The sequence below is a fragment of the Sinohyriopsis cumingii genome, chromosome 5 (assembly GCF_028554795.1).
Source record: "Sinohyriopsis cumingii isolate HCF-2022 chromosome 5, ASM2855479v2, whole genome shotgun sequence".
Lineage (NCBI taxonomy): Eukaryota > Metazoa > Mollusca > Bivalvia > Unionida > Unionidae > Sinohyriopsis > Sinohyriopsis cumingii.
The window spans coordinates 115,754,221-115,776,988 of NC_142965.1; the positions used below are offsets into that span (position 1 = coordinate 115,754,221).

General features: G+C 33.9%; 2 protein-coding genes and 1 long non-coding RNA gene across 5 annotated transcripts in view; 2 read left to right on the top strand and 1 right to left on the bottom strand.

The window, feature by feature from the left end:
• Nucleotides 1-5,591, top strand: part of LOC149800033 (H/ACA ribonucleoprotein complex subunit DKC1-like) — a 51,083-nt gene extending 45,492 nt beyond the window's left edge. The window contains exon 14 of the mRNA XM_089959554.1: nucleotides 3,835-5,591. Coding sequence (XP_089815680.1) covers nucleotides 3,835-3,897 — 63 coding nt within the window. The 3' untranslated portion in view covers nucleotides 3,898-5,591. The remainder of the gene's footprint in view (nucleotides 1-3,834) is intronic.
• On the bottom strand, nucleotides 3-11,577 carry LOC149800034 (uncharacterized). The gene is made up of 3 exons (XR_016421306.1): nucleotides 11,424-11,577; nucleotides 10,369-10,495; nucleotides 3-674 (listed from the first exon to the last, which is right to left on the bottom strand). It is a non-coding gene; the product is annotated as an uncharacterized LOC149800034 (long non-coding RNA).
• A 3,146-nt stretch (nucleotides 11,578-14,723) lies between these two features.
• LOC149800035 (ATP-binding cassette sub-family C member 4-like) overlaps nucleotides 14,724-22,768 on the top strand; it is a 176,493-nt gene continuing 168,448 nt past the window's right edge. For all 3 annotated transcript variants that reach the window (XM_089959556.1, XM_089959557.1, XM_089959555.1), the window contains exons 1-2: nucleotides 14,724-14,902; nucleotides 21,078-21,188. In XM_089959556.1, the coding sequence (XP_089815682.1) occupies nucleotides 14,829-14,902; nucleotides 21,078-21,188 (185 nt within the window). In that variant the 5' untranslated portion in view covers nucleotides 14,724-14,828. The remainder of the gene's footprint in view (nucleotides 14,903-21,077; nucleotides 21,189-22,768) is intronic.

Genomic DNA, 22,768 nt, shown 5'->3' on the forward strand with positions numbered 1-22,768 from the left:
TAAAGTTTATATCTTGAATTATAAATGTTATTGAACTTACATTTTCTCAGAATTGTCCTGTTTTCTGTCATCTTTCTTCTAATTTATTGTTACCACTCCACCAAAACTACTTAAGGAATTCATGGAACTTAACATGCATTCATTCAGTACAAGACTTAATTGGTCCTAATTGATGAATTTTTTTTTTTTTACATCCAGTATGGCCACCTTAACAGCCAATTTATGAGTGTTACTGAAGGTTTTTATACTTAAAGATTCCTTCAGTGTCAAATTGTTTCAAAATAAAAATTGTTCCACTTCTACTTCTTGAAATTCATGCTATTGCTACTTCTGAATAGTTGGTCCTAAATGAGACTGCTGCTAAAGATTTGATGTCCAAAATGGCTGCCACGGCAGAAATTTTGAAAACTTATTGCTGTTCCGCCTGAATGGAAACCAGAGGTTTTCACCAAAATGACTGGTTCCTGAATAAAAATGGTACTCTTTTAGTATCCAATGTGACCAGTGACCATCTTCGAAAATCTTGTTATCACTGCTCCTCCTGAACAAATGGTCATATAAAAATGGAGTTTTCACCATAAGACTTCTTTTGATCCTTAGCTGGAAGTACTGTTTCTCTGACATCCATTATGGCCACCACAGCAGACATGTTGAAAATTTTGTTGCTGCTACACCTTCAAAATGGAAACATTTTATCAGCGTTGAGTTTTCTCCATAAACTTGTTATGGTCTGTTGTTGTTCTTAAATAAAAATTGTACCAATCTTTTTACAGTATGGTTGATGCAGGGGCCATCTTGAAAATCTAGTCACAACTCTCTGTTGGAAAATCATTAGCATTGGGTTTTCATTTTGTGCTGTTTATTTGGAACTATATGAAATGGGTGTCGATGTGACATCCAGTATATATGGCTGCCATCTTTAAAAACTTGCTTTGCCACTCAATGGAAGGTGAAATTGACACATGGACTAATTATGATCTCTAGTTTGTCCTGAATGAAAATGATGCTGTTCTGACCTCTATTATGGCTGCCATCATAAACATTGAAACATTCTAATTTAATTTTCCAGAATGGATGGTCATATCAAGTTTTCACTGAAATCTTATTGTGGTGTCTAGTTAAAACTAGACCTAAATGAAAACAGTGCTGATTCGATGTCCAGTATGGTTGTCACACTGGCTGATTAGAAAATTTTGTCACTCGAAAAAAGCAAAGATGGTTTCAGAATGTGGCAGTTAAAAAAGAAGAAATAGTCCTATCTAGAATTCCTGGAAATTTTTCTGGTGTCTGTCCCTTTAAGGGACTTGTGCTTTAGCATGAAGTTTTGATGTGTTGTGAAACCCTCTGTTCCTGCCAGAAATGAAAGTTGCCTCTGCAGTTCACCATAAAAAGTTGTTGGCAGAAGTATGGTTTAAAAATTATAACTGGTTATTGATTTCACTGTGAAATAAATTTATATTACTGCAGTACAAATAATGTAATAGCTCATGGCCAGTTAACCTCATGTTGCCATATAATGATAAGCCTATTTGTGACTATACAAATTTTGATGTGTGGAGTATGTAGCAGTAGTTTCCAAGAGGTGTAAACCTATTAATCAACTTTGGATCATCATCTGCTCTCATCATCTTGAGTGATCATAATGCAGCCAATTGTGTCCTAAGCTTGGGGAGTCCCCATGGTAGAATTGTTGATTTGTTTGGTGTTTCAGACAGTTTTACAATTTAGTTTGTTGATGAATTTGTTTATATACTGGACAGAAAATGTCTTCACACCTCAATGGTCATGTATTCAAACTACAGTGGTCATTGATAAGGAGAAGAGTACCACCTGCTTTATGTGTTGAAAGGGTCAGTTTGTCAGACTTGGAAGGACCAAAAAAACCTTCATATAGTCACTCAGGAAGCTTGTAGATAATCATGTAGTAACAGATAAAGAGAAGAAAAATAATCATATATGGTCTGTTTGGGAATTGTAAAATAGTCTTCAAATTAGGGCTGAAATAGACAACTGTGCATTCAGATCAAAATATGTTTTTGTGAATATTCAGAAAGAATAATGGTAATTAAATATTCATTTGTTTGCCAAGCAATTTTGGCAGCATTTTGTAAAAGAAATTGCAACGTTTAATTAATTTTCAAGAAATAACTTTGAAGCCTCTAAATCACATGAAATTGAAAATTCACATGGTAAGCATAATACTTCATAATACTATCAAACTTATCAATAACATTGCTGTTTCTATTCACTATCATTTGACCGCTCTGGTGGCCTAGTGGTTATAGCATCTGCCTTGGATGCGGGAGGTCGTGGTTCAATCCCTGGCAGAGTCATACCAAAGACTTAACAAAAATGGTACTAACAGCTGCCTCGCTTGGCACTCAACATTAAGAGGTTAGTGTTAGGACTGGTCGGCTTGGTGTCAGGATAATGTGACTGGGTGGGACATAATGCTACATGTCTGCAGCATGATGCCCTAGTGCTAGACATCACTGTAAACTGCCACACTGCAGACATTGTAGCGATATGACTGATATTTTTTTAAAGCTACGTTAAAAATCCAAATCACATACACTCGTCATTTAGACACTCCTGAAAAGACATGCAAGTTGATAAGAACATGGTACAGAATATGGGGCCATATTAAAGTTGTCAAAGCCATTACATAGTAGTGCTGGGAATTTTTTGAAGCTATTGTCAGACATTTCCATTAGGAGCAATTGATCTCACATACCATTACCACCTGTCTCAATCATCTTACCTTGATGAGTAAACTCCACTATATTTGCACATCTGGTCAGTCTTGTATACAAGTTTGAAACTACCACTATGCTTTATGCCAGACATTATCCTTTTCTTTATATAAAAATCGTTGATGCAGTTGTTGGCACGATATCACTAAGATGTACATTATCTTGACTTTGGAACGAAACTATTTAAGTTGTTGAGGATTAAGAGTTTGCTGTTACAATAAAACTTGCTACTGTCTTGCAGTACATTAGTGGAAAGCCATAGCTATCAGCATCAATTTAATTTTGTGCAGTAATTGTTTCACTTTTTCTTTCCTTCCTTTTTGTGAATACTTGCTGTTTATTGTAGATTCTTTTTCTTCTGTGAAACCAAATGATCAACTCCCAAGGGGGGGTGGGGGTGTAGTTCACTGGTAGATATTACATTATGTACGAGATTTACATGGCAGCAGGTGTAAAAGAAGTCAGATTTCAGAGACTTGCAATCAATTTATCCAAATGAAACTAAATTGCCCACATGTTCATGGGATTTTGTTTGTGAACGACTCGCTTCCAAAATAAATTAGTTAGATAACCCCTGTATTTAATTGAATTGGACATTTAGTTTCAACCACTTGTTACCATCCGTCTTGAGCACTGAAGGAACATTTACGGTTGTAGTGTATTCAAAGATGACCCACATAATGTTGTAATTAGACTGAGGTGACTGTTTTTTTTTTTCAGTTTATCTTGGGGAGAAGTATTCGTAAATACCAAAGTGAACAATAACATCTATCTGGATAAGATAATATGCCCAAGATTTGGGTCAGTTTCTTCAGAACATACTCCATACTAAAGGATGTTTTTACATAAATGAAGGACTGATTCATCTAAAAGGGAGGCTCTGGTTCAAAATTAATGTTGCAGCTAAGGTAAAGATGCCAGAAGTTTATAACAGCTATTTACTTTTGGTCTGAAATTTGTACATTTTAAACCAGTAAAGTATTTGGATTTCGGTTATTATGAAGTTTGAACAATATTATTCTTTCTACCCATTGACGCTGACAAGTTCTTTCTTCTAAAATATTGCTCTTTGTATTTACAGGTTTCTTCAGAAAAGAAAAAGAAAAAGAAAAAAAAGCACAAAAAAGAAGGGGGAGACAGTTGAGCTGACAACTCTGATTGAACATATGAGAGAGATAGATAATTTCTGCAGCATGTTAGTTTCAGCAAAGGCTACTTCATTTTTGATCAGTATACAGTATAAACTGGCAATAGAGGAAAGAAAAATATTTATGGACTGAGAGACTAGGCTGCATTCTGATTATACAAGATCTGTACCCTTACACAAGCATTCCATAGTCTTTTGATTAGTATCACAAAAAGTAATCCTGGGTGTCAGAGTGGTCGAAAGGGCTTGCCTTGACCAGTCACTGCCAGTGTGGGTATGTGAGAAATCTTGCCAGTAGCTTTCTGTTGATTGGTGGTTATTATGGGCATTTTCCTGTGTAACTCCTCCACCAGTTACACTGGCTGCCATGTATAGCCTATCAAGTTCTGAGAAATGGCATTAAACCCGCAACAACAACGAAATCTCGCATGAGTTGTATTTCATTTAACGCTGATTACATGTGCTGAGCACTCCCTGTGTACATCTACTTCATGCAGGGATAGACAGATAGAAAAGTTGCTTTAGAAACTGTGTTGGTTATATTTGACTTGGAATGTAATGTGGTGCAATGGAAGAGAAGTCATTTTATGGTGTTTTTATTTTTTTTAATATCTAAATTGAAGATAATGTGAGATTCAGAGGTACCATTGTCATTATGAAGCCATTCAGTACACTTTTCCTCTCGTAATGCAGCCATGGTCATTGAACCCATAAAATTGAGTCTGTCTTTTATTTACCTTTGTTTCATTTTTTTTATATATAAATTCTGTTACACAAAAATAAAATGTGCAATTTTACACTATTAAATATTTTAATGGCAGCATCTTCTTGATGCAGGATACAGCTTTGTTGCACATACCAGAGTACAAGACTTGTACTTCATTTGCATCACAAGTATGGCTACCATTTAACAGCATTATGAAAGGGGAGTTTTGTGGTCAGTCTTGTCTCTATTTGTCCAAATCTTTTTTTTTTCCGCCATTCTGTATATCAACCAAATGATGTAACCTCTGATAGCGCAGCTATTCACTGCAGATAAATGGGTCTTTTGAAGCATTGCATTAAGGTGTATTGAGTTTCAGATGCAAACATCATGACATCACTGTATGAATAGCAACACTAGAGTTGTTGCAAAAGACAAAAGTTTTAATCTAATGCTTTGAAAAGTAATGGCAGCATCTTCTGGATTTTCCTGTTTTGAGTGGGGGAACTAACATGTAATGGTACTCGAGTGCTGAAAAATTAAATACCAAATATATATTTGTCCTCCATTACAAAATGGACCCTGATTTGCTGTTGCATAATGTGCTTGCAGGTCAGGGTTTGTGTTGTTTACTCGGAATCTTCAAATGTTGGAGGTGGGAGAAATGCCACATAGTGTCTTTAGTGTCGAAATATTCAATACATGATCAGTAAATGTTCATTACATCACCATAAAATACAAATGATTGTTTGCTAGATAAGTGACAAGTCTGCAAACAAATATGTGTTGTCTGATATTTTATGCAAAATTGATTCATCATTCTATCATTTATTTTCATATCACTCATTTTAGTATAAGTACGAATCTGGTGAAATCATTACTCATCAAACTTAATCCATTTATATATATATACATTGATTTTGTTAATATTGAATATGTCAGCTGGACAAAAATGAATTTGTTATGGAATAAATCATTTCAAAGAGAAGTTTTTCTCGTGTTTTTGTTAACCATCATTTACTTGTTTTTTTTTATACCCTTAGATTTGTCCATCCATCACACATGTCCTTTAAATTCATGCATATGCAATGTAACTGGCATGATTCTTGTGTGTGCAACTGATGTCCACAAAGTTTTTCATTGGGAGTCCTGATGCGGCTGAGTGGACTACTATGCTCTCCATTTCTTCCTGAACCAAATATACTGGCTTGCCATCATGTGCTTAAGAATCGCTGTAAACCCAACAACAACAACCAAAAAAAAAAACATGACAGATAGTTATGTCCATAAGATGTACTACTCCAATAGATTGTTCTGATTTCAAGTGGAGTTTTATTTGAATTGAAAATAATCAGAGCTGTTGGTAAACCATATTTTGGACCAGAGGAAGCCACTGTACAAAAATATGGAGTAGTCACCCATAGATGCAGTTTAGAATTTTGTATCATTTTCATATGAACTGTGTGAGTAATTAAGAGTTGCCAAATATGTTTAACTGGAACATCACTCCAAAGACATGGGATGACAATTCAAAGTGACTTGAATGAGAAAATATGATCACTTGTTTATTATATTACTGTTTTACTTCTCTTCTCTAAAGCTGGACCGCGCCAGTGGCCTAATGGTTAGAGTGTCCACCTCATATGAGGGAGGTCATGGGTTCAAACCCCGGTTGAGTCATACCAAAGACTTTTTTAAAAATGGTACTAACAGCTACCTCGCTTGGCGCTCAGCATTAAGAAGTTAGTGTTGGGAGGTCGGCCTGCTGTCAGGATAATGTGACTAGGTGGGACATCATGCTACATGTCTGCAGCAAGATGCCCCAGTGATGGACATAAACTGCCACACTGCAGACATTGTAACAATATGACTGAAAAATTGTTAAAGCTACATTAAAACACCAACTCACACACTTAAAAAGCTGTGTGAAAAGTTGAAAGTGGAATATACAACATGCATTCTAAACTGGATTTCTACACCGATGTAGAAATTGTGGGTTTCCTATATATAGATCAAGATTTCAGTCATTCATGTCTTAATGAGAGTAACAAGGGAAGTAAATGGGTCTATTGTATTTTATTGTTATCATGAGGGGTCTCTTTAACTATGTCAAGTTTAAAAATGCATAAAATTAAGGAAAAAATTGTAATGGATTGAAAATCTATTGAGGTTTGCCTAAACATATATACAAAAAAGCTTGCCAAATTTCATTTGTCAACTTCGAGTGGTTTATAGGAAATGTTTCTAATAAAACGCTGAGAATGGTATATCAGTAGCAAAAGGTACCTCTAAGCAGGTTTAATACATTTACCAAGTTCTGGAACTTGCTTTGAAGGATTTTCATTTGCTTGCTAGAAGGCAGCATATTATGGTAAACTGATGTTCAGCTGATGCCTGTTTGGTTTCTTCACAATAAATTTGGTTGTCCATCACCCACAGTTACCAAACTTTTGCCTAACGAAGAACCCTTTGTCATGGTCAGAGTTCAAGTCGTTGATGGAAGAAATACAGTTCCTGCACAATAACCCAAGTTGCACTCTTTATAATTACAGATGTTCGTGGATGTCTTACACTAGGGGTAAGGAAGTAGTTTTATTAATTTCTGGCTTCAAAGGTCAAGGTCAATCAGAATTAAGAAAACTGGTTCACCAAACATTGTGGATAGTTTGCACTTGGTGTCTTGAAGAACTGTTGGTTTGCATTCATTCGGTCAAGGTCAGTGAAGGAATAAAATGGGTGAATTCAGGACAATAGCATTCTTACATGACATACCTCAAGCACAATGTGTGGATGGCTTGTGCTTGGGGTATTAATAAGGCAGTTAATTTTGGGGTCAAAATATCAAAGTCACTGAAAGAAGAAATATGATTTTAGCATGATAATGATTGAACGTCACAGTCCTGGGTCAAACGTGGTGAATGGTTTTAATGATGGGTAAGGGAAAAGCCTATTGATTTTTGGGATCAAAAGAGCAAAGGTCAGTGTCACTTTTAATAAATTTTTTTTTACAAAATATGGTTTCTGTACATTTTCATTATCTACATAGGGAACTACTACAAGAAGGGTAGGTGCATAATCTGTTGTTCATGGTACCATGTAGAGACTAATCCAAATCAACATTATGGACAGATAGTCTATTTCTATATTCCATGCCAGTTTTTTTCTATGGAGAAACAAGTACAGTTCAATAGATACTAGTAATGCCTGTTAGTAGAAAAAAAAGTAAATAAATTTTTTCCCACTTTCCATGGTTTATACAGTTCCAAATGGGTCTAGCTTCCAAAGATTCCATAAAGACTTTTATAATGCTAGACATTTTTTAAAAAGAAGTGGAAATTATATGACATGGTAGAGTTTGTTTAGCAATATATTGAACATTTACGTAATTCCGACGAAAATAGGTGCAGTCCACATAAAATTCCTGAGATCGGCTACATTATAGTGACTGAGTACAGTCTGTTACAGTGACTAGGTAATCATTACAATATGAGTTTAGTATAGACCTTTTTCAGGAAGTCAAATCTGGGTTTTTCCACTACAATATTTAACGCATGAGCAATCAACATAGGGCAACCTTTAAGTGATTGTTATGAACATAGTGTATGTTCGTGAAGCGTAATCATATCCCAAGCCCAGTCCGAGAAGCCACATGAGTTACACATAGCTGATAGTACTGTATCAACTGGCCACATGAGTTACACATAGCTGATAGTACTGTAGCAACTGGCTACATGAATTACACATAGCTGATAGTAATGTAGCAACTGGCCATTGCAAATGTATCGCAGGATGAGCTAACTCATAATTATTATCCGTATTTTTTTAATGGAGTTAGCAAAGTAAGGAGAGCGATAGAAAGAAAGAATAAATTTCTTAGCCAATCCAATGTGTCTTAAGCAGTTTTGGGATTCACATTCATTCACATTTAATTTATTAACTGAATGGCAAATCTTTGAGGAATCTGCTTAAAATGTGATGTGCCGCCTTTGGTGTTCATTGTTTGCTGCTAATTAGACAAGTTAACTTGTTTGTTTTCATATTATTCATTACCATTCAGATTCAGTCATAAGTGGGGGGGTGGGTGGGCGGAGTTAAGATGAGAGTAACATAAAGCAATATATACTCATTTATTGTTAAAAATAATTGATGAAAACGTACATTTCAACTTTTATACTTGGTGGCTGGCATATTATCGTTTACTACTATCTGCGGCAATCTATAATGACAAATGTTCTTTGGGGGGGGGAGGTGCTCTCCCCGGTTGATCTTTTCAGACCATTTGGGGAGGCCCTCCTGCCCTACTTTTAGTTGTGTTGTGCTCTATTCTTTTGATTTATGTTTTACCATCTTCTGTATATATATATATATATATATATATATATATATATATATATATATATATATATATATATATATATATATATATATATATATATAAAAATGTATTCCTGTTTCAATTTATGTATCTTTTAATAATAATTGTTTTATTTTTACTTTTTGTAAATTGAATATTTGATAGAACTATTCAAGGCATTCGTCATCTTCTAGGATGAAAGTTCTATTCATGTAAGAAGTGTAGGTCACTCTAGTTGCCCTATGTCAAATATGCATGACCGTACCGAATGCGGCTATGGGATAGGTTTGGCCAGCTAAAAATAGTATCTAAAATGATCTATAGGTAATTACAATATCTGGGTACAGTTAGTATTGCTACAATTCATGTTACAATATCCAAATACAGTCGACATAATTACAAAATCTGTACAGTCAATAATATTACATTTTACATTAGTCTTAATTACATCAGGTAGTGTGCATAACAAACAGTTTGATGGTTCATAAAAGTAATTTTTTTTTTACTATTGATGGAAGATGGTTAAAAATTTAATTAATCAAGTTTCTGAGAATTGAATCATTCAAAATTTGCTATCCACATGATGTGCATACTTGGGTGGGACTTTATATCAAATTTTAAAAATCAATGTTTTATACAATTTTGTGTACGCACAAGAACATGTATGAGGCGATTATACTTAATAAATTCTGAAAATAAGCAAATTTTAAATTAAAAATGAACAAATATATAGAGAGAAATAAAAGCACTTGAGATATTTCGATCCTAATGGTATGGATTACTATATGGCTGAGGTATTTTTGTTGAGATGCATCGCGGACCAATTTGTGCTAGTATGTGTGAAATGGGGGCATATGGAATGAGTCAAGAAATAAATGACTGTACAAGGGAACCTGTAAAAAAAAAAAAATGGGCAACACTATATCCCCACCCAGCTTTGTTCATGATGGGATAATTAAGCAACAAAAACAATAGAAGTATGTTCTACAATGTCAAGTTGCTTTGCTGTTTGATGTGTATTTGTTCATCGGGTGGGTGGGTGTCTGTCTTAATAACACTTGACAAAAGTGGCTATATCATCATAAGGAAATGGGATCAAAGTGCTTTTTCCCAATTACACACGGGCAGCTGATACAGGCTGACCAGAGGGGTAAGAAATCGGCGACCCCATGACTGGGTATGATGTTCTACCAATGAAACTACCATGGTTGCCACATTTAGTTGCAAAATGGAATAACAAATCGACAACCATTATGCCTATCGGATTTGTTTTATAAACAATTTGTACATGATGCTTGTTGCAAATAATTGTTTAGACTGACAAGTATTTGTCTACCTGTAGACACACACCTACATGAAGGGTGTATATGATAAAATGTCATTAATGGAACGAACCTAGTAATTTTCTTACCTCCTACAGCAAAACAAATTTACAAGTGCATGTGTTTATTGCTTGACAAACATGACCCAGCAGCCGAGAGCAGTGTATCCGTTTCAGAAGTGTTCTCCTTGGAATAGAGTTAGAGACCAGATTAGCACTACAAAAAAAAGTACGCTGTTAGTTTGAGAGGCGCTGGCTTTCGCTTGTTCCCTTCATAAGCAAATCCGTGAAGCTTCTAAGAAGAATGTCACATGGTTTGTGCATCCAACTCAACCTATTTCAGTATGTACTAAGATCACTGAAAGTTCCAGTTGCATGAGCTCTTCGATAGGATTGTTGTTGTTGTTGTTATAGGGTTTAACGCCATTTTCAGCACAAGATAGGCTATACATGGCGGCTAGTATTAATGGTGGAGGAAGAACCCGGGAAAACACCGGAAAGAACCACCGACCCACGAGAAGCTACCGGCAAGCTTTCTCACATATCTACATTGGCCGAGCTTGAGACTCGAACCCACGCAGACAGAGGTGAGATGGCAGTGATCCGTGACGGAGAGCGCTTTAGACCACTCGGACACTCGGGGCCCCCTCGATATTATTAACAAGCAACATATTTATACAACTTGCAACGACCTTCTCGCCAATCGATCTTTCGGACCAATGTGCAGGTAACCTCCCTGACAACATTAAATGTTTAAAGATAAACTAGATAACACAATCTCAATCGACTCTACGTCGCCACCTAGTTGTGTTAGAGAGTTTCAAAGTTTGCTTTTGATAGTATTTAAGCCTGTCTCTGCAGATTTCATGCGTACAATCCTGAAGAAGAGAGCTCCAAAGTCATGTGAACTTGATCCTATTCCGACATCACTGCTGATTGAATGCTGAGATTCAATATTGACTTCACTAACTAATGTTAAACAATCTTTAAAAAGTCTGTTCTATCACACTTTGTATCTCGTCAGAATTTAGTCTTTTTAGCAGTTTACAATAGGCAGATTGACCTCGTTACATTACCGAAACTGGCTTTTTGAATTAGTTAGTGACCTCGCGGCTTTAGATGGAGAAAATATTAAGAGTCCTCACCCTCAGCAGTGTTTTGTGCTGGAAGGAGCCAACAGGACCTGAACTTGTTCTGCTATTGACAAACCACCTAAAACATTATGTTCTCGGTATAGCCTACATTCCCATTTATTTCCAGTTAGCGAAACGTCAGACCAAGGTCAACCATTACAATGAAATTTGCATCAGTACAAGGGAGACCAATATAATAATGTTATCCTAACGTCAAACACAAAGTCATTATTAAGAGTTTGCTTCGGTTTTTAACAACATTATTGGACATATGCGACAATATTGGAATGAATCAGTATCAAAAGTATCTTGGCAGTAATAATGTCTTACAGAATAGTAATGCCAGCCATTACAGCAGGGTCATGGATCTGAGATTGTATCAGAGACACTTCTGACTCGTACATATCTCATGTAGAATGAATCTCGACCAAAGTGTATATCCTGGCAGTGTTACCTGACTGGAACAGTCTTGTTAAGTGTCTACTTCCACCCAATGAGGCAGAAATATTTTTTTCATGTGAAATCGACGAGGAAGCTCTATGATAAATTACCTTAATAGATTATCCTGGTCGGTTTGAGAGAATGTGTTCTATATAACATTTCTTGATGTTACATGTTTTACCTAAACTTTTCATTACCTACCTACCTACCTACCTACCTACCTACCTACCTTAAATTATTATATAAATGATCTTAATTTGTACATTTTATGTAGGAAAAGCGACATAGGTGAACTACTGGGTTCCTGACCAACTACTTGATCTACCCAATATTTGGGGACGAGAAAAAAAGAAGAACGTAAATAAGTGAATATTCACGACTACCTGGGTAATTTGATTGGTTTGCGGGCCATATGAATTTCTATGTATGAGCTTATCGACAGCCACCGCACCAGGACGACAGTTCTGTTTTTATCGTGCGTCGAACTCAGGACGGGATCAGCAAGAAGTAAGCAGACGAAATATACTAAGATGCACAACTAACGTAATATGTTCAAGGGAATGTTAAAGTGGGTCATTGAGACTTGTTAGGTGTGTCGGTGTGCTGTCATTATTAAAATTGTGAGTTTGCTTAGTCGGGTCATCATATACATTATCCTGGATATAAATTCAAAAGTAACTATTGATTCAATAAAACTTTGGATTAAATGAGCCTGAGTGGAGAAAAACGACATATATGAAGATCGTTTGATGCAGTGGAATGATCACCAACATTCAGTTGTTGCGTTTTTCAAGTCCGTCAGCATATGCATTTGTATTTGCACTTGCTCAACATTAGTGGCGAGAGAAGAAAATACCGAACTCGTTTTTAAACACACGCTTAATAATATTTGTTAACCGTCCAAGTTATAATTTGTTAAGGTTTGTAACTATTTAGTTTTGTCTCTGTCTGTGTCCTTGCTTTCATCGGTAGAAATAAACCTATCAAGATATTCAATCTCTTGAGGTGAATGAAAACGAAACTTAACTTTCAGTTTGATTTGAAATCATTACGGCTGAAAAATGAAGAATGATTAACTGATATAAATTTAAGTAAACGCAATTTTTAACACTATATTTAATGGAATATTTTATATCGAACCTTAAACAAAGCAATATCAAACAAAGAATCCTGCAAATCCATCATGACCGGAATAAAATCTATTTCATTCTTAATCAATGGGCAGTTTACTCCATGTATACAATTGCACATATTTTTATATTTTCGATTTAGTTGCGTTTGTTAACGACGGATACGTTTCTTAAAAATGAAATCTTCCAGTTGATCAAAAGATTGCAGTCATCCGTTTTGGCAACATTGTGTACTAAACTCATTATAATCATGCGTACTGAATAAACTCCACATTCTCATACTATGTTTGCAAAACCGGGAAGAGTTACAAAATAAAACGTGTTATATTGTTTATCTTATTATAGAATAGTTCACGTGTAATGACCCATATGCCAGTTGTTATCACGCTTTCGGTCTCCATCAAATTCTGGACAAGACAAACTTTTAAACAAAAGAATGTATCTACCTAGCTAATTTAAAAATACAATTTTCGAATTTAATTAAAAAAACAATTGTCATTTTTGGCGCAAAATTGTAAATCGTAATGGAAATGTAATCATAAAATTAAAAATTGTACAAATTATTCATAATATTTAACGTTATTTTATTTAAAACAGTGCAAAGAGTAAAGTTAATTTTTTGAGGTAAAAAGCGAACATTCATCACTTTCAGTCCTGTTGCATATTCACTTGTGTAGCAAATTGGAAATTGGTGTACGAAATGCAGCATTAATGTTTGAGAATTTCTGATTTTCTTAAGTTAGTCAATCAGTATATTCATGAACTTAAAAGTAGTTTGAGTTATTACGTTGAAGTTAATAAAAGTTATGCACAAACTTGTCCTAACACTAACTGTTACAAATGTACATTCATAATATGAAGTGGAATTTTGGTATACGATGTGGAATTTCGGTATACGAAGTGGAATTTTGGTATACAAAGTGGAATTTCAGTATACGATGTGGAATTTCGGTATACGAAGTGGAATTTCGGTATACGAAGTGGAATCAGGAAATGATAATTGCCAATGCTTCATTCCCATGCAAATTTTCTAGCTCTAACACAAATTAATATGCAAAAGCACTGAAAGTCATGACAACATTTTACCTTGAGCAAACAAAAAACATGTTTAGCTGTAGTAAAACTAGCGTTATTTAGATGAAAAATTAACTTTAAAAAAGATAGGTGATGATGATTCCATTCCTCGTGTACACAAAGGTAATGTTTAATTTCGTTAAATGAATGTCATAGCCACTATTCTCATCTGAGACAATATGATAAAAACATGTAAATTATTACAATATCTGGATTACAGTTATAAAAAACACAACATTTATATTTATGTTATTAATTTCAAAGGTATACCATATACAATTTATTTGTCACTAATCAGTGTTGCCTGCCCATGTACGATTTCAGTCCATTTTGAAGAAAAAATAAAAAACAAAAACATTATTGGTTTAAGACCTACGGTACAGAAGGCTCCAAGATCATCTTCAGCAGCACAATATGGCGAAAAATTCTAAATACTAACAATATATATATATATATATATATATATATATATATATATATATATATATATATATATATATATATATATATATAAAGCTTCTATTTTTTTTTTTTATTTTTTTTTTTACAAACAGAACATGTGCCTGAAATGACTAACCATATTCAGATGAAATAATTTTACCGTCACACTGAAAGAAAATTTCTAGCAAGAAGAAAATTAATGTATACACCGGTAACATCTGTTCGCCTGTTGCACAACACTTGCTGGCGGAGAGGAACCTGTTATGAAACGTTAACCTTGATATATACTTTATAATTAAGAGTGTAATCTAGTCATAACTACAGATAGATCATGGATGAATCGCTGAAGCATCATAATCCGAATCCGATTTCAACTGCCAATCCGATTTCAAAGCTGTTCTTTTGGTAAATTTCCATTGTACCGTATTGTGCCATCATGTGTTTTGACGCTCTATTGTTCCGACTTAAGTGGCATAAACTTATCATTCTCGTGAGAACGTATTTTTCATTGACACCATGACTGCAGTATTTGTCTACACTTTTCATCACTTATCCACGTGTATGATAATAATAAATAGTTGAAATTTTAAACAAAAATACATAGCAGGAAAGTACTAAATTTGACAATAGATTTGACGGATGCTATAGTTCTACAATGTTAGACGTATCACGTTATTTATGTTTTAGTGCTATGTCTCACTACTCAAATAACGGCCTTGTGTAGCGTATTCCGATGTCGGTTGACATCGGAACGAGTAGTCTTAAGTTTCAGGAATATCTCACACACTTGGTAGCCCATATCGACATTCTTCCACAAATTGATATGTAATTAATATACATATTGTACTGTTTTTACCCTGGTGGAATCAAAATATGATACTAGCAAAAGGACGCATTTACATGTTCCATTGACATATATTTGAATTTGTTGAAATGCGATGGTAGTCAAGGTATGCCCAAGTAGGTTCATGTGGGGGATATGTTTCTTTAACGAAACTAAATGTTGCTTACAGTTCCAATAGGCATAATATATTTTTATTTGTTTCATTAAAGAATAATATTTCAACTTAACCCAATTTCGGCATTCCTGGCTTTCATCGCTTTCCAGCCAACTGAAATGTAGGTCAATGAAACTTGAAAACAGGTCCATTTCTTTTGTGAGAATTTGAATTTATTAGAGAAAAGACATCAGAGTAAGTAAAGTCTGACTACAACATCAAACTTTGTAGAAAAGCATTGCTGTTGGTTGCCAGTTTTGTGAGATATTCCTGAAAATGTGACTTTCATTAATATGTTATTTGACATCAAAACATGCTACATAGCGCCGTTAGTTAGACAGTAAGACCCAGACACCCAAAACATAAATATCAGCTTCAAGCTCTTACATGTAGCACTAACGGTTACTATAGTAGAATTTACACAGGTCATATGTGTGCATTCAACATTAATTATTTCAGTAATTGGTGTTAGTCGTTTAGAATTTTTTTATCTACATACCTTTAAGTGGCAATTATTCACTTTATTGGATCCTGATACATCCATATTTCTTTGCAAGGTCATTATTTACATGCCATGAGAAGTACCTAAGGGCAAATCAATGTTAATGTACGTGGACTATTTGGGATGAGATCAACCTTCAGGTTTCATTGAGTACATTCTGGATTGCGTGTCACCTGCTGTGATGTTACAATGAAAGTTACACATACTGTTAAAAAAAAATTGGTACTACCTTGTATTGTGATGATTAGACTCGATATGCGCATTTCTAGTACCTGTCCAACATTGTAAAACTCCATAGTGATCGATAATTTTCATATAAAATTTTCTTGATGACAGTTAAGGTGTAGAACATTCAATAATCATGATTGAACAGAATAAGGTTAAAGAAAATTAGTATTAAATTTTTAAACAATTCATATTTAAGATGAGTAAATGTGCATCATGACCTGTATGATTTCTACTTTAGAAACACCGAAATACACTAAAAACCGAAATACACCTACATACACTGAAATACACAATTATTGATATCTTTTGGTAGTATATGTTAGTCTACACCCAATATTATAATTTATAATTGTTTCAGTAATAATACTAGGCAAAAGAAAGTTTGATTTAAGGGATTTTGATCTGAATTATTTACTTTTTACCAATTTCGGGAGCAATCCATGTAATGATGTCACTTGATCATACTTGATTTTACTGGATAAATCATGAATCGGTCAGAACTTAAAATATGAGAGTGAGATTATGGTTGCGAGAATAAGAATTTGTATTTTGGGTTGACATGTCAGAGACGTAATAGACTTTCAAAACTAGGTGAAAGCTGTCCAGTCAAGTTTGACAGAGTGGTGTCCTTACACAAATGGAATGATAAATAGAAAAAATATAAATAATTCCTATATAAATTGTTAAAGTTAAACTTTTTTGTTATTCAAACACATACAAATCATATTTGTCTTCATGAGTATTAGGATACAAAGTATGTGTATTTTGGTGTATTTTGGGTTTTTAGTGTATTTTGCCATTTCTAGTAACCCAGGTTTTGTAGGGTCACTCATTACCTCAACCCTTAAAAAAACTAGAGACAACTTCAGGTATGTTTTAATTTGTTTAGAAGAATGAACAGAAATTATTGAATTTAATTTTAAACACCCCAGAATTAAAAATTGAAAAACCAAGAAATGTTTGCAAGCTGATTACCTGGTCCTGAACAGTGACAAAGAGTTATTGTTCATGCAGCTGGTTCTGAGTATTGAATAAGTGTGTACAGTAATGACACCAAATGCACTGCATAGTAATGGAATTCTCGCTTGTTTGTTCCTTTATCCATGTTTCCAGTCCACACCATGAGGATGTGCTCTTTCCATGGCCCTTTTCATTTCTTTTCTTTTGTATTGTTCATTTCATTCCTTTTCTCTTATTTTCTTCCTCATTTGTATAATCATGTTAAGTTTAGTTCTGGAGTTCAACACACCTATATTAATTTATTTGATCCAATTTTTTGGTTCTTTTAAAAAAAAATCTTTTGCATATTGATATTGTATAAGATGACTGTAATACACATTAACCATTTAAAGTCCAATTTCAAATTTGTTCTTCTTGACAATCAAGAAACAAACCTTGATTTGTGGTACATCACAGACATCATCATCCTGACCGTTCTGACTGCCTTGAATAAATGAATGATAATGAAATTTGAATACAGTTCTGTGTTATTCTGACTTTTATGTGTAATTATTTTCGTTGTCAAAAGTAAATGTCAGCATTTAATTTTAAATGTTACCTGCAGCATGTTTTTGTAGATTATGAAAATAATAAAAGAAATATGTACTACACTGATTGAGATCCATTTCATACTTTCTGCTCTCTGTCACCAAAAATTGTTTTAAATGTGAGCAGTACGTACAAAATATATTCTTACAGATTTTGTAAAGAATTTAAGAAGTATCAGTTTAGTGCAACAAATTTTAGATTTATCATACTGATTCTTTGTCACTAATTATTCAGATGTGTTTCGTTAATTAAAATAAATGAGAAATTCAATGCAACACCCTCTGATTTTGAATTATTTAGTGTACCACTGTGTCGTATAAAAAGATATATATCATAAAGAAATTAAAACATATAACTACATCACTTCCTCATTTACTCAATGCCCAGATAGCGTGTGAACCCACTTATAACATGGGGTCCCATATTTTGGCTTGAAAATACCCCAAAATTGACCCCTATATTTCGAACGTGAAGAAAATCACAAATCAGAATTTGTAACTGAAATCGTAATATATATTGCTTGCTATATTGTCAGAAATGGTAAATAGAACCTGGAAATTTGAAAAAGCATTATGAAATTCTCAGCTTTTAATAAGATATCAAATATCTTTTTTGAATTTTCTTTCCAAACAACATTCTTTTTACACCATAAATATCATTATTCAGCACAAGTTTGATCACTGAAAATGGCACCAACACTTACGGGAGGCAGCACTTTAATAAATAAATACCAATGTAATAAGTTTTATCAAGTTATGTTTGTGTTTTAGTTCCGTCTTTTAGCTTGTTTTAAGTGTAATCATCATAAATGCAATGTACCCTCTGGTATTCAGATGTGAAATATATTAATCTATAGATACAGCTTTGCCCATGAGCATTTCTGCAAGAACCTAATTAAGTGCTAGCTGTGTTTTGATATATAACTTAATTATGTGTCAGCTGTCTTTTGATATATAACCTAATTAAGTGCCAGCTGTGTTTTGATATATAACCTAATTAAATGCCAGCTGTGTTTTGATATATAACTGGCTGAAGCATTTGTTGTATTCTTGCACTAAATTCAAAGAAGACATCTTTTGTATTATCATATTAATTCCCTCTTTTGTATTGTTACAAGTCTATGCTCTTAAAATAAGTAACAGAAAAGAGTGAAAACAACAATCTTTGTAAAATTTAACAAATTGTTTATTTCCTACGAACAAAAAGTGAAAAATGAGAAAAAAGAACTTAAGATATTGCAAAATGAATCCAGATTGTAATCCAAGAATTAAAAAACACAAAAGTCCTATCAATGAAAAGTTTTAAGTGAATCTCAGTTCAAATCCCGATGAAATTCAAGATGGAAGGCGATGACGTCTGTAATAATCAGCGTTGTACTGATGTGTCAACAGTCTCTTGTTGAATCACATAAAATATTATTCCAGTTTTGAATTCCATATAAATTCCAGTGAATGTCTTTGTCCAAGAATTATATCAGAGCACTTTTGTCTAACCAGAGAAAATAATCACTTGAATTCAATAATTTGAAGAAAAAAATAAATTCAGCCCAAATTGGTCACAACATAATAGAACCTAAAGTGCCAGATGTTAAAGCATGACTGATAGAATTCTTATTATAACATCAGTTATACAACTACTTAAGATGCAAAACAGATTCCCGGATGAAGGTCAAAAGTTTATTCTTCTTAAAAAAGTAGAAGTTTATGATTTGACACATGCTTCATATCATGTAGTCCAGGTATGACCTTGACTCAACTTAACGATTCTTACTCTGAGAAAGAATAACAAAAATCAGAAACTTGTTTACCAAACTCACTGATTTTAAGGTCAGCAACTAGATACAGTGTTCTATTATCAGGTATTTACATCAATGAAATAAATAAAAAAAATAGATCAAACAGAACTGGACTCAATTCTAGACAAAATCAAGTTCAATAAGCAATATTACATTTCAAAAACATGTAGTGGAATAAAAATATTTTAAAACTAACAGACAAACAATTAATTTAAATATACATAACAGTATGAAATAAAGGGGCTGGAATAAAAGGAAAGTTAAAAGGCATGCAAATCCTATTCGTGTAAGAGCTAGCCTGCCACTGTCATGTCAGGTCAGCTCATTTCAGTCAGTCAGTCCAATACTTATAAATATTATTGGGTATGTTATATAATTAAACTACATTAAATTAGCCTACTCATTCACACACGTGATTTGAGATAGCAAGGCAACCAAGTGAAATGAATACTTGGTGAAATAAAAAGCTTTGTTTCACAGATAGATTCATTGTTGAGAAGTGAGTTTCAGAGTTTGTATTTAACTTAAAATTTCTGAGTTGGCACTCAGTTTCAGTAAGCACGAGAAGTTTAACTATTACTTGCAATGAAATCACGGCATCAGTGTTTGACAAATAGAAAGAAGAGAAAAAAACCCAGATATCAATGTTGACAGTTGTTTCATGAAATAAATGTCCATATCTTTTGAAAAAGGAATCTTGTTTTGGTTGTGACTTGAATCAACAACTTCTCTAGTTCACAGCTTTGCAGAGAGTTATCAAAGCAGGCAACCAGGCTTATCATCAACAGAGAGTCAAAATTTGTTGTGTATTCATTTTCAGCAATATGACATGCCACTCCCCTCCTTCCCCCAATCAATCTCATGTTTGAATTTTCTTAAATTATAAGACATGGAAGATTACATTTTGTGTATTTCTTACCAACCACAGTTGCAGATGCCTACAGTTAATGTGAAAGAATTGGACATTGGTATTTGTAATTAAAGAAAGTTAGTCATCCATGGGTACATCAGTCTGTTCTTGGTTCTTTAATTGTGGGATTAAAATGAATTTTAAGAAAACCACACTAAAAATTGAATGTGCAAATAATAAATTTATGCTGTACCTTTATTTCTTTTAATACCCCCTCATTTCTTTTTCAGACAGAAATGAGGATTTCCACTACAAAATTTTAAGTTTACGAATATATCGTATTTTGAAAATTTTTGAAATTTGGGTTCTATAAAAAAGTGCATTGATGCTGATATTCAGATGGATAAAATGATTATTTAAATACTTAAAATTAAAATGATTATTTAAATACTTAAAATTAAAATGATTATTTAAATACTTAAAATTAAAATGATTATTTAAATACTTAAAATTAAAATGATTATTTAAATACTTAAAAATTAAAATGGTTATTTAAATACTTAAAATTAAAATGATTATTTCAATAATTAAAAATTATAAGGAGATTCTCTTCAATGAGGTTGCTTCATATGGATATTGATGCAGTAGTTTAATTTCAGGTGGATGAATCCACTCTTCAAGACAGGGTATGGCCGCAGACTTGAAATTGAGGATATGTACAATGTTGTGCCAGAAGACCAGTCTGACTTGTTGGGATCAAGGCTTGAAAAGTAAGCCATGGCAACCTTCTCAGTATCTTGTGAATTAGCAGTTTCAAAATTTAACAGTATCTGGGTCAATGCAACAGTGTAACAAAAATGTTAAAGGTTATAAAAGTAGCTTTTTACAATGTTATATTTTGTAAAAATATGTTTGTAAAACCACTATCAGTTGCTAATTTAGGAAAATGGCCATTGAACCAGTCTTTTCAACATTTTGAAAACAGAAGGGTGATACTGAAAAGTAGTGAGAAATGTAAGGAGGGTTGGGGGCCAGCAAATTATTTTAGTTCTAAGGTCTAGTCAAGGACATTGTTTGGTTTAGGTCCATAAAACATAATAGCTGACCGCTACATGTACATGCACACAAACCCCCCAAAGTTCTGCTGGTGCCTCAGCTGGGGGTATGTTGTGTAAATGAATATTTACAACTTTGGCAACATGTTCATATTTGGATTTTTCAGAGACTGGTATTAGCACGTTATAACCTTCTCCCCAAGATAAGAAAAAAGCTATTTCCTTTGTCACCTTTGTTTTAAATGGTAGAATCATGGAAAACCTTCAGTCACAGCATTCCTAGTGTACTTGTTAGAATAATCTGCAGCTGTCTTTTTTTTCCCAGCTGTTTTCTTAGTGTCTTACTCTGATTACAATACACATTGGAATATAAAACCTGCTCAACTTCATCTGCTACATACAGCAAGTATCATCTGACTTGTATTTCATATTACCCAACAAGTCAGTTCATGGTCATCCCACTGAGTGGGAATAGCGGTAGCTGATTTGACAGAGCACTAGACTCACAATACAGGGGTCCTGTGTTTAATACCTGTCTAGATCAGCCCAGGTCAGCCATCTCTTTGTGTCCGTGGGGAAAGGCACTTAGATCCCATATCATTCTTGGTTGATGTTTTTTTGTTTCAGTGTCAGATTTGTCATTATGTCTCTACTGTACATACTTGGAACCATATGGTAGTCAAGGTCAGCTATATAGTGTTGAAACATTCTCTCCAGGTCAGTAAGCTGTAGGGGTACTCCTATGTCTTTTTGCTAGCTGCACTTTACAACATCTTATCCTTCCAGCATTTTTATGATCCCCAGTAACAAGGATATTGGAATGGTTTCATCTGTCTGTTCACTGGTCAGTAAGTACATCTGTCATGCTTTTGTTTTTAAAGCACAACTCAAAAATGGTTTAGGACATCTCTTGTGAACTTTGATGTGCCTTTTGCCATTCACAATTCTTCCAATATGGTAATCTTAATGTTTTTGTCATTGTGTCCATCCATCTTTTCTTCACTTTCATTTGGAGGAGAAGCGAGGGGGAAAACCTCCAAAATGATGTAAGCTATCTCAGTGAAATTGGTAGTTATATCAGACTAGTTATGTAGATGTGCCTATTTCTATTAACAGTTCAATATATTTTTACATTTTTATTTATTTATCAGTTCATCCATCCATCAATAACACTTTTGATTCCAGAGCAATATATGAGGATTTTAAAACTTAAGTTTCTGTATTTTTTTAGAACATGTTTGTTCATTTTCCTTGCCATCCATTCATCCATTATCCTTACCATCACAGAGTACACA